The 13,773-nt window shown below is 32.5% G+C and overlaps 1 protein-coding gene across 10 annotated transcripts in view; it reads right to left on the bottom strand.

The window, feature by feature from the left end:
- The window catches only part of kst (spectrin beta chain, non-erythrocytic 5 kst), a 446,615-nt gene that overhangs the window by 68,105 nt on the left and 364,737 nt on the right, over positions 1-13,773 (bottom strand). For 9 of the 10 annotated variants that reach the window (XM_081759067.1, XM_081759061.1, XM_081759058.1 and 6 more), the window contains exons 30-35: positions 12,211-12,341; positions 11,151-11,436; positions 8,156-8,374; positions 7,395-7,691; positions 6,384-6,529; positions 5,152-5,220 (exon numbers count right to left, since the gene is read on the bottom strand). In XM_081759067.1, coding sequence (XP_081615193.1) covers positions 5,152-5,220; positions 6,384-6,529; positions 7,395-7,691; positions 8,156-8,374; positions 11,151-11,436; positions 12,211-12,341 — 1,148 coding nt within the window. The remainder of the gene's footprint in view (positions 1-5,151; positions 5,221-6,383; positions 6,530-7,394; positions 7,692-8,155; positions 8,375-11,150; positions 11,437-12,210; positions 12,342-13,773) is intronic. The other variant, XM_081759063.1, reaches the window with a different exon arrangement.

Genomic DNA, 13,773 nt, shown 5'->3' with positions numbered 1-13,773 from the left:
GGCACGCCTCCATTCTTTCCGTTTTTTGAGCGTCGGTAATGGGCATAAACCTTGCGAAATTGAAGCGCGCGGGTGATTATGGAGTGGGCCAATCCGACACTGATGTCCACTTCCGTCGCTACCTCCTTTACCACACTTCTCCGGCCTGGCGGATGATCTCGTCCACTCGCGCAGTAATCTGTGGCATCGCCACTAGGGGTTGCCCCGGACGAACGTCGTCTTTAAGCGCAATTCGAGCCTGTGCAAACCGCTTGCGCCATTTGAGACTACTGTCCGCGTTTCGACCCTGTGCAAACCACTTGCGCCATTTGAGACTACTGTCCGCGTTTCGACCCTGTGCAAACCACTTGCGCCATTTGAGACTACTGTCCATAAACACCCACCATTCGTCTGTGCATTGCCCGTGCGCCGACACCTTCGGCGGTAAAAAAAAAAACGTATAACGGCACGCTGCTCCATTTTATCGGCCTCCATTTTCCGCGTACTAGTTTGTTTGTTTTTCGACTAAGAACATACTACTGTACATTTGGACGACACTGACTCACAACTGTCCTTTGCAGCTCCACCTTCCTTTTCCCGTTCACGCAATAACCACCATGCCGGCATCTATAGAACCTTTAAAGCACCCGCTACAAGCCGGTAAAAGCGTCATTACACATTTCACACGGGTTCCATTCATTTCACTACGAATTAAATGAATGCTCCTTATACATTCTGCAGAAATTTATATACATATTTATCTTAAAAAACTCTCATGGCTATATGGATAGTGTATGCACCTTTGACGCAGGAGATCCGGATTCGGTTCCCGGAAGGAGCTCATGTGGTTCGGGTCCCATGTTTAGCTGTAGGTTTACATCTCACATAGCAATGATACTCAAAGGAATGCTAAGCTCCACTCCAGCCAATCGACCAACCATTTATTTACAACAAATTTTAATGAATATTCACTCGGCTTGCAGTTTTTAAAAAAATTTTTTTTTTTTGTAGGGTTATTTTTTTTTTTTTTTAATCATTTGAGGTTCCGTCAGTATCATGTTAGTGTTCTTATAATTCTACATATACAAATTTTATTTGCTTTTGAATTACATATTGATATAAAATTATCGTACGATTACAATCATTACCCTTTGAATTTCCAACCCTGTCATCACTTGCCATTCCATCATCATCTCACAACCACCGAGTACAAAAAACACTCGGCAAATGTTCAATTAAATTTACAATTACACTAAACGATGTGTTGCTTATCTCACTAATACACATTAATGGAATAAAGTATATAAAATATGTAAGTGATATAAAAGTTACAATTTTGCGGAGACATGGCGGAAGGAGGAGAATCAATATTTACATTTATCAGATCCAGTATAAAGGTTTCGTGAGGAAGGAAATTTGTTTTGATCACCTGTCAGATTAGGTGGAATGAATTATAGTCTTTAATTGGAATACTGATCAAAAATTGCCTATTCTTTTGAACATCAGCATTCCATGAATGCTGACAATAATATTTTTTTTAATATATGGCCGTGTCCAAAAGATACAAGTGTGCATTCTAAGTACGCTAATTTCCGGAACTGACGTCACCTAGTGCAAGTCGAAAGGTCGAAGTTCACAAGTCTGCGAGTGCATAATATGTAGTGTGCGAGGATGTACGCTACGTCAGCACACCTGCGTACTTAAGATGGGAGTTCTTCGTAGTAGGAACAACAATAATGTCAAAGTGACTTAATAAAATTTTAAAAGACATATTTTTAATACTTTTGTTGAGGTGAATATATTTGTGGGCTGATCTAATAATAATTTACTTGATAAATATACAAATTAGTGATTTTACAAGTGGAATATAAAAATGTTACGCAAATAACAAACGTATTGACATTGTGTTCTTTGAGTATGCAATGGAATTTAAAATAGTATAGGGAAAGCAACCAAATAATTTCTTTAATAATGCTATAAAGGCATTTGTGTTTAAATTTTACATGGTCTATGTAGCTTAATTGAAATAACTACACTATCGGCAATGGAGCTATTTGTACGTAAATGACAAATTTTAATGGCGTATGAATTAAAATGTTAAGCTCTAGCATAGAATAATGAATACCTAGATTATTCATTTCTCTATAGCTACAGCTGGCTGCAAATGTTAATTCGTAGGTAGATAGGCCTAATTTTCTAGTTTTGATTCTAAACAAATTCCTTTTAAAGCTACCATATTTCCTTGCACTTGAGAGACTAATATACCAATTACCATACATTTTGCATTTTTGACAGCTGCCCAAAAGTGAAATACAGATCCAAAATTTTTTTCTCCACATTCATCAAAGATTTCACAAATTCCTCTCGGTAAGTCTTTACTTTGGCTTCTTTTTTATTATTTATTTATTTATTTATTCATTCTTCGATTCAGTGATTTGATCATTCGGTTCCGGTTTTCAAAACTTGCCTGTTAGCTCATATTATATATATAAGAAAAGTCAGTAACTAGGTTGGTTCCTTTCTGTACCAAAGTTTAATATTTAATTCACATAGTATTGCCGAGCGAGCGTTAGCGAGTGAAGGCAGGTTAGAGGCTTGCAGGGCACCTTCCTTTCAGTCTTAGTTACGAATCGGTTCATTGAATGAAATGGCTAAAGTAAAGACTTAACTTCCTTTTAATTCATATAATCCCATTACGGTACCCATTATGAGTTGATTATGAACAAATAATTCCTTCCGTATAGTTGAACAATGAGAGCCGCTACATTGCATACTGTTTTTTTTAAAAAATAAAAGTCTCTCAATTTTCATAAAATTCTTAGCTTTTTATGGTTATATTTGGACGAGGGGGTTTCGTTACTGAGTAACCATTTTCGTAGGGGGAAGCATGTAGGAGGGACAGCGAGTATATTTCAAGAAAGATGTAGGGCGCCGAAAGTATATTGAAGTGCACGCTAATGTTGAAGTGTATATAATGTACAGAACTCAATCTAAGAGGGCTTATAAGCTAGTAATCTTATATTTCTTAACATAGTACTTTAATTAGGGTTATCCACCTTGAGTACTCGTTATCCTTATAAACAGGTATTTCATAGTGACATATAGCTTTTTCCTGTAAATTTTGATCCTCATGTTGTTCATCACCACTACTTCTTTCCTTGTCATCCTTGTAAGTGTTAACTTTTGGTGTAGATTAATATGGAAGCACTATTTTGAAGATTTAGGGTAAAATCTATAGATTCACAAAGAAAGAGTAACATATAAGGAACTTCAAACATTAGCAAAATGTGGTAGAAATAGTCTAATCAGTATGCCTATAATTGAAGCAATACAGTAGAACGACGACAATTATAGTGTCATTGTTGTGTATCTACTGTACATAAAGGAATAGTACTCAATATGAACTCTCTCCCAAAGTAGTTTTGAGCCACATTATTGTAAATTGCGTTCCCCTCGGTACCTTCGGTGTCCTAACGCTCTTGCAAATTGCCTACTTTCACCTGCAATAAAATTCTTCAGCTACTTTGTAACAATGTCATCAACGCCCTAACCACTAGTGCAAATTTTCTTCCGGGGATTAATAAATATTCCCTCACGTAAGCATGCCTAATAAAATAGAAGATCGCCAATAATTTAGTGGTTTCTATGATGATACGGTAAAGCTGAAGCTGTCGGCATACATGAAACATTAAGTCATTTTATGGTTACCACATATTGACAATCTGTACGATATATTTATCTTTAATATAACTGAAAAAAAAAAAAAAAGACCATTTTAATATTTTCTAGTACGCGAAATTCTCCTTTCTTTTGTTATCAATGTTCCATATTCCACCACGATGAGGCGCTGTAAACAAGTGTGGATCAAAAGCTAATTTGACGAAGTGTACACTATTTAGTGTGCACTCCATTTGTAGACTTCAAGTGTGCACTATGCACTTTTGGACACGGCCTATATATCAGCTATGATTTTTATTACAATACAACAGTTTTCGTTAGTATTTAAAACGTTTTAAGAATTGTTTCATTAGCATTATTATAAAAAATAACTACATTTCCAAACACTATCTTATATACATTTCACTGTAATCTATTGTATGCAATAATGAACGAAAAATCTCCAAACCACAAGCAGCATTAGACGAGGGACTTTCACGTCAAAACCTACATCTGGTTCAGTCTATTTGAATCTTTTCATCCAGTTTATGTTATCTACAATTATCTCCATTGAAGTAATTTAATAATAGTCATTGTAAGTTAGTCGTTATTTAAAATTTGGCAATGCAACGATGAATTCTATGTAGCTACGGAGTATAATTATTTGTTCTTTTCTGATCGAATATATTACACCTCCCTAAATTTTAGAAATACTACGCGCACATTTTGTAAAACAAAATTTAAGATTATACAGATCTATGATTAGTTTAAAGAAGAAGACGAACCAGATCGTAACGCTGGCCGAGGAGTTCGGATTAACAAAAATAAATTATGTCAAATATTTAAAGTTTAAGAGAATCTTGTCTTGAATAATAAACGAGAAATGATCTGTGAAATAGCGCTGAAGAAATACTGAAATAAATATTCACGTTTAACTATATTCTTCATAGAATAGAATGGGTTTCGACGGATTCTCAAAGCAAGAAAGACTCAATTACTTGTTTCTTCTACAGGTTAGGTCTACAGCAGATTCTGGAAAGAAAAGTACGGAACTTCGTTAACTATTTTCTTTTAATTACTAACTCATTATGTATTGCAGGTAATTTTTCAATTTAGACAAAATTTTCGAAGTGAAGGGAAATTTCGAGGGGCTAAATCCTCTAAGTACGGCCCTACTCCTATAGCCCCGATTTAGTACCTTCAGATTTTCATCTATTTGATTCTTTGAACACTTGGTGTCAGCACATCTCAGTGACTCCTTCAATGCTATAAGTATGAACTCGTGAACTCGTCAAAGACTACTAGTTAGTAATATAAATTAAAAGTATAGTTTAAAATAAACATTCTCCCTTTTACTTATGCAAAATCTAAATTTCGGGGTTTTGACGTGAACGACTCTCGAATATTCAACTCACGATCATTAGCTACAGCAAATTTCGAAACTACTTGATAGTTCTAACTACAGTATCAAAGACAAACACGGCTATTTGAATTGATGCTATATTAATAGCTTACCGAATTTCTTCATGCCTTTTTCTCACTTGTTCTACAGGATCATCGATGTTTGAACCTTTATCAGGATCTCTGAGAAAATGTTAATCATTAGTTCCCAACACATTATACAAACAGAAGAAACAAGGTACACACCACCACTATATACATATGAAGGGAGCAAAGTATGAAAATGAAAGGAACAGAAACAACCTTTTAAATGTCAGTATTATAGTGCAAAGTGATGAAAGAACCCATAAATTTATCAAACGACAAAGTGTTTTTAAAAAGTAATACGAATTAGATTAATGCATTAATTTATATAAAAGAGTAAATATTGTTACTGATACGTCGCAGAATAGTATTTTGCTACTATATTTCATAAACCTCACTATTTGCTTATTCATTCAGGTCTATTCTCTGGATTACTTCTTGAATCATTTCTTAAATCATGTTTTTTCTTTTACAATCGAGGGAAACGGTGCTTAAAATCGAAATTAAGTAAATTAGTATGCTTATTCTGTGCTGTGAATTGATAAACGGTACATAAAACACTTTACGATGAACATATGGTGTCCGCCACATTCCGATTTGAAACAACAATGTTTGCACATTCTTGATTTAACTATTACTGAATTAAAATTTCCACAACATTTGAGTCAATAAAGTTCACAAAACTCCATCTAGTTTATTACAAATGGAAATGGAAACACTATTGTTTCAAACATGGAATATGGCGGACACCATATGTTGATCGCTAAAGTATTTTGTGTACAGTTTATCAATTCTCATCACAGGACAGGCGTACTAATCTACTTAATTTTAAGTTTTATTGCTGAAGTTATGCTTTTTCTCGAATACAAAAGCAAAAACATGAATTAAGTAGCAGTTCAAGAAGTAATACAGAGAAAAGGCCTGAATGAATAAGTAAACACTAAGGTTTGTGAAATAAAACACAAAAATAATATTCCACGAAGCACAATGAAGATAACAACATTTGCTCCTTTATACGAATTAGATTGTTCAATTGTCTAAAAGTAACATCGAAAAGAATAGTGCGAAAATAGTGTTTGAACTATGTACATGCTTTACATAATTTATTACATGCACTACATCACTTACGAGGTAAAAGCTACCAATATGAGATCTACTGAACGTTAAGAATATACCAATACCTCTCACCACAAATATGATCATAGTGCAGTGGCAGTTTATATTATGCACGTGCACAAAACTGAGAAAATAAAAATAAATACCTTAATTGTTCTTGTCTCTTTTCAATATCAGATATATATGGACTTTCATTGGCTATTAATTTCTTAGCAAGTTCCTCACATTGATTGAACCTTTCCGAACCTGCTTCTATTTGGTGTTTGAAGTCATCAAATTTATTTTGCAAAACCTAGAAACAGATGAAATTACTGAAATAACGAAATTCATATTTGCTAATTTATTTAATACACTTATGGTTTCAATGATACAGGACACTATTTTGCTCTTAGAAAATACTATATTATTGATTATATCATATTACTGATTAAAACGAAACACAAAGAAAGAACATTTAAACATATATCAAGTTAAGCACATTGTTTAATGTATGATAATACTATAAAATAATTTTAAAAAGGTGCACGAATACAGCAAAGTTATCAACAGGTATTTAGAACTACTCCTTTAAAAATGTACCTCAACACTGACTTAATGCGTTTCACAACGACTTAAAGAATCCTATGACTATGCACTATAAACTGCAGAAGAAGAATGATAAATGCGAATAAATGGCGAGAAAAGAATTTGTGAAATGAGAAGGTGAAACGAAACGGACGAAATTTTATAAAACCCACGGACCGGATTTTCTCTACCATAAGAAATAAGTTTTTATATTTGTAGAAGAAAAACTAATTATTAAAGAATTTAAAAGCGAAAGAACGAAACGTTTAATAATACATCACTTTTCTTTAAGATGTCTCCTTAATAAATAAATAAATAAATAAATAATGAACACTTGAGAACACAACACGAAACTCATATTAACAAAATTAAAATTGGATTTGAAAGTGAAGTTATTATATTACGGTCTTCAAAATTTAGATCCAGTACAATGTAGTTTTCAATTTCATACAATGTACTACAAATACTAATGCAAATTTACATTAAATAAACGTATATAGTAATTTCATTAAAAATTTAGGCCTACCACATTTTACAATTTGTAACATTTCAAGAAACAATTTAAATTAGACAGGAAAAAAATATAAACTTACCAGCAAATGTTCATAATCTTGCCCATAATCCTCGGAAGAAGCCGTCTGAACTTGTTCTTTAATCCACTGCTCCAGTTCTGTACTTTCGTGGAAGTATTCATGACGATACATACTTTCCAATAATTTTTGACGTCGAACTGTGGCTAATTTTTGTAGATTGCGCAGCTGTTGGGATATTACCTGCTGTTTGCTAGCAATCAGCTTTGAATCAGGATGTTTACAATTAATCATAGCTTGGGCCATATTCCCCATTTCTGTTACTATTCCACTGTACGTATCCAGTTCCAATTCCAAAGCCTGGAAGTTTAAAAAAAATTACATTCAAGTCCCAACAGAATATACGTAATACGTTCATAGTGATCGATTATCCTATACCAGCACATATTTCGTCGGGCAACTAACTTAAAATGCAAAGTTTCAAAATATGCTCTCCACTTCATCTAGTACCTTTTCAAAACTTACTTTAATATGTGCACTTCAAAATATTAACTTACATGGAAATTTTAACGTATGATCTTAGAAACAATGTAATAATTCACGTAAAACACAAAACACGGACCCTTTGTGTTAACTACCATATTATTCTCTTTCCATCTGCGATTGAGTTCTGGAATTTCTCACGTATCACAAAAATAATAAGTTATAGATAATTTAAATTAATAGTGAACTTTATATGATTTCCATTACTCTCTACTTATATCCACTCAGACACCATGGTCAAGAAAGAAACAAAAAGCATACACCTACTGATCCACACCAACCTTGTGTTTTGTAAGAAGTTTAATGGCAGCATCCTGATCTCGCCCATAGTCGGTAGAACTTAAAACATCATTCTTTTCACTCAACCAACTCTCTACTTCACCAGCTTCAAAGAAGAACTGTTGGGCCTTCAATGATAGATCCAATTTCTTGCTTCGTTCTTTGGCATGGTTCTGCAAATCTTCCCACGCATCGCGTAAGTTTTGGCACAATTGTTCTATCTGTTAAATAAATATATAAAATATTATGTAAACGCTTTTATTAGTTTTCAGTAGTAATAACACTTAGCTAATGAGTACCATGGCTGATGACATTTTCTTTAGATGAAACGAAAGAATACTACATTGAAATAAGATTCTTTCGATTTCATTACAAAATTTAAAATGTGAAACATATACACTGAAACTTGTCTATGTTTCGACTACTATCGACTTCACTAAAAATAAGCCAACTTGTAAAAGTAAATGTATTTTGAAGCAAAAAGTGCCATAGCTACGCATTTCTAATCGAGTAATTAATGATTATTTACGTATTAATTTGTTTTTAATAAATAGTACATATTAATAATTATTTCTATAACACAAGAACATTACGAAACAAGTATCTTAGTTTGCTATTCACATACTAATTTAAACGTACTTTCGACACGTTAATTACTTACTACACACTAGGGCACATTCCTTCCTTGATTGTCTCGTTCCATGTCCCTCTATGATAGACTAAGACAAGACGTCAGATCAAGGAAATTCTCGAAACATCTATACTATTTTTATCTTTCTAAATATTGAAATACCAAAAGCGGCCCTTAGTTGTGGATTTACAGACAGCTGACTAACAAGGACTTACGATGCTATTTTTTTCTTGTTTCTTGTGGGAAAATGCAAAAAATGAGACCAAGATAGACAGGTGACCAAGTTAACAGGTTTCACTGTATAATTACTTTTACATGCTTACATTACTTGCAACATGATAGGTACGTAATCTAACACATAACACAACTCATACTTAGAAACCTATTTTCTCAATAACGATATAAGCAGGTGAATCATAAAACATCTGGATAATAACCCTTATGGTAATATATATACATGTTACGCGCAAGTAGTGTGGACATCTATAGATTATCCATTACAAAGAATGTATTCTGAGCAAAGTACAACCTTTTTAGCCACAAATAAAAGATTTTTTAATTATTATTGTAAACAGTAGAGACTATATTTAGGCATAAAGCTACGTGGCGTAATTTGCAGAAGTAACTACGAAATCGGCAAAATGACTATATACTAATTAACAACTAACAAATATTTGCATGCCTGCACGTGATCTAGGAATTCGAAGCTCATGCAGAACAATAAAACATGTATTACAAGTTATACACGCTGTCTGGCTTACCTCCTGAAAGAATAACCTAAAGAAGAACCTTCCTTAAGTATCCTAACATCAAATTTTGACCCATCTATAGAACAAAAAAGAAATGTGTTACAGGAAAGAGAAACAAACACCGGTAATCGTTTTGTTTATATGACAAAGAACGTTCAAAGATCTGAGTTGTTTCACAGCCTAACTTAAATTTCTGACGAAAGTTCTCTAGAAATGAAATGAAATCTTTTAAGTTTTACGCCCCATTTGAGCAGGCATGTTACATCCCTCTTTGCTATCAGTTAAAGCCGTGTTAATATAGGGTCTCTTTGTCTACTTTACACTACTAGAACAGAAACTAAGATGCTAAGCATTGTAGAATATTTCGCATCTGCCACTTTTTTTTTTTTCTTTTTCGTTTTACAAAAGGCAGCAAATTAGACAGACAGACGACTGACGTTTATTGATTTATTTAGAATTTTCTGAGCTCTGAGAACGAGTGATCAAAATTCTATGAATTATATTTATTTCTTTATTAATGCATATGTTGCTCGAAACTACCATTAAGGACCGTAAAATTTTACGCTTCATATGTTCGCGCGGTGGATCCCCTTGTTCCAACCACACATACTCATATTTCTATAAGGATGACCGCATGTACGCAATATGCCAAAACTTCTATACTATATACATATGAACTTATGTATTTCAAACCTAAATTATCAGAATGCCGAAAATAATTTAAGAATACTCGTAATCCCCAACATATTAAACAAATGAACTGGAGAATAGTCTTTTAATAGTGATTTCTACTAATCAAAATACTCCAACATTAACGTAGAAAGTTGTTCGCTAAATTTGAAAGAAAACAAAAGAAGATAACATTGGAAGATAACTTTAAGTGAAAGATAATCAAAAATATTTGAATAGGGATAAAAAGTAGACATTGTGAAAAAAAGAATATAAAAAGTAAGATGTGTCGGAAAGTACAATGCTTTCTCTGACTACTCAAACCTCAGCACAAAAGCAAAGAAGATGACAGAGATGTATGCACTAATACACAAATAATTCGGAAATAAAAATCATCGATTTAGTCACACTTAAATGTAACTTATTCGTATTATTAATTTGTTTTTTTTAAAGAAATAACTGAAGATGTAACAGTACACTATGTTGAATTTAAAACAGATTAAATAAAGTGCATGTAATGACAGTAGTAGATAGAAGTATTACATTTAAATGACAATGGAGTTCTGGGAGAATGTCAAAATTTTGTTAATGATTTAACAAGGTTTTCTTTTCTTTAATTTTCCTTTCTTCGAAATAGTTATCAAATCCCTGTAATATTTCCTTACTACTGAAAATCTAAATGATTTCATACTCCAAAAGTCATAAAAATGGTTTCTTTAACTAATCACAGAAACAAATCCTTTATAATATTTGTTCAAACTTCACCAACTTAATCCACTCGGGTCCTAAATTTTAACTTATTTTTCTCTGATACCAATCAAGTTAAATAATCATACATAAATTATTTAAGAAATACAGTATATTATTTTTCAGCTGCACTTTGTAAACATGTGTAATGTATACTCTCGTTGAACAATGAATTTCAATTGATTACACATTAATGATTACCTGCTTCTTTTCTCGATGTGACTGATCAATAAGATTTTGTCCTGAAGCTAATGTTTTGTCAATCATTGGTTGATGTCCTTGAATCTCTGCCTCCAATTTTCTATGTTTCTTATGAAGACTCTGAGCTTGATACAAATTTTGCCCTAGAACATCGGAAGAAGCCATAGGTAGATGTTCTCGTATCCACTGCATTTCGGCATCCAGTTCGAAAGTAAACTTATGGAAACGGAGAGATTCTTCCAAAGCTTCACGCCGCTGTCTGGCTGGCTCTTTTAATGCGGCAAATCTGTAACACATTTTATATTCCGTTCAGTAAAGCTTGAACTTTTGCGTATACAAATTAGATTTCTCATACAGTGTAAAACTGCATTTAAAACTTTATCGTACCTTCTTCACCCGAAAATAAATACTACTGAACTCTAAACTTCCAAGATCGAGTTTCAAATCATACTTTATTATTATTATTATATTATTATTACTTTTTATTTCAAAATACAGTACTGTTATGAAACAGTGTCAATCAACTTTCCCAGGTCATCTAGCTCTCAGAATCTAAGAATGAGCAACCAGACTAAAAGCTCAAAATTACACAGAAAGATTTCAATGTTCAATAAAAGTGAAATGTATTCTTTACAAATAATAAGAACCAGCTATTTGACGCTATTTCCGAAAGGAGTTCATGTGGTTCGGATCCCACGTAAAATTGTAGGTTCACCTCTTAAATAGCCTTGCTGCTGAACGGGAAGCTAAACTCAAATCTAATCCACTCCAATTCATTTGACACTAAAGGAAACAGATAATGATCCCAACTCTCTCATCTTTTAAGTATCTGGTAACGAAATTACTAGTTTGAATATAAAATCTTTTAACGTTAATAATCTTTTAACGTTTAAATAATTTAAAAACTTTCAATCTCAAACATCGAGAAACTGAGAAAAAACGAAGTTGTTCTGAATCAAAATTATACGGTTAATAAAGAACTGAAGTTCAATACCTCTACTAACTGACATTTTACTAAATATAAATATTCTCTTTACTTGATATAGAAACAAAAGCTTACTTGTCTCGGCACGCGCTGCTGGCTTTTAATATATTGTCCGCATCAAAATGACCTTCATGTGCCATTTCTTCGCCCATATTTACGAGATCATTAATACGTTGATCCCACTGAGACATGTCGTTTTCCAGCACCTGGAACACACAGAAGACACAGTCAAGCTAATAAAACTAAACCAGAAGGAAATGCATCTCAAACTTTGTTATTATATTAATTATCTAACAGGAAAATTTTTGAACTGAAAGTTCTAATTGATTTATGAAACTAATCTGTCTCTAGATGTTTAATTTCAAGACTTTCTTAACAATCTTGAAATTATTCTAATATAGTAATTAATCTCAAAATATTTAGCAAATATGATTACCATGATGGATAAGATTAACTGATCAGTTTATCCATAAATTATTGTCAAAAGAAATCACTTTTGCATAAAAGTATTAAGATCTTTACTGCGTTACGAGAATATGACTAAGAATGTACAAGTTTTAAACACTGAATACACATTGACCTCCCACTTACAATGATGATGTACCTATGTACGGGTTTCACAAGGAATTCGATATCTTTAAAATAAAACAGTGCCTTGCCTTAAATCGTGCTGTTGGTTTAAAGTAAAACCAACATATTTTAGTTTTCTTCTTCTATTACTGCAGCATATTTTACATATAATTTAAATTACACATCATCTTTACGTTTCTTTTAGAAGCATATTATAGTCTTGTTAGCAAGAAAGAAAGAAAGAAAAAAAACTGGGTATCCAATCTCTTTTAAGAAGCACTGTATTGTAATGTATAGATGAAATTAAATTAAACAAATATCGATCTCTTTTGGCAGATTGAAACCTTCACTTCAAACTAAAGTATTATATGCAAGAACATTAGATACGGTCTTTAAGAGAGACGTCTGTTCGAAAAAGACTGCTTTTTTCGCGCACTTTTATACTATATCTGGTTTCTTACTAGTTACAATGCACTTATTCACTAAGAACATGTCTTCTATCGTATGTACGTAATCGACAATATCAAAAAAGGATTAATACCGTAATCAATTACATTTAATTACTTATAGTGTATTTTCAACTAACTATAACTGTGTAACAATTTTATTCGCAGGTGTAATTTAGCCAAGTTGACGAGCTAAATTTATATTTTTAGTCATACCAAAGATATAACATGTATGAAAACAAATGTAATTTTTCAGCGTGTGCCACGCTAATACATTACAGTTTTTTAATCATTTTAGCTATCTAAGGAGCTAACTGCAACAGAAATGAAACCACGCACCCTTAAAAAGATACAAAGAAACCTATTAGATTTTGAATAGTTTCCGTAATCTTGAAAAAAATGGTGGGAAAAATGAAAATTTAAAATTTATTAAAAAAAAAAAAAAAAAAAACTTTGTGGCTTAAAGCTGCACGACACTTACGATAATCGAAATCAAAAAGAATGAGATTTGCTGTATAATTGTTTTTATAACATAAATTTTCGAGTTGTCGCAAAATTTGATTTCTGACATGAATAACAGCAACTTTGCTTTGATTACGTCAAAGTATTAAATAAATAAATA

This window comes from Thermobia domestica, chromosome 5, assembly GCF_964235325.1.
Source record: "Thermobia domestica chromosome 5, izTheDome1.hap1.1, whole genome shotgun sequence".
Classification (NCBI taxonomy): domain Eukaryota; kingdom Metazoa; phylum Arthropoda; class Insecta; order Zygentoma; family Lepismatidae; genus Thermobia; species Thermobia domestica.
The sequence above is the reverse complement of the archived record's forward strand: the minus strand, read 5'-3'. Positions and strand labels throughout refer to the sequence as shown.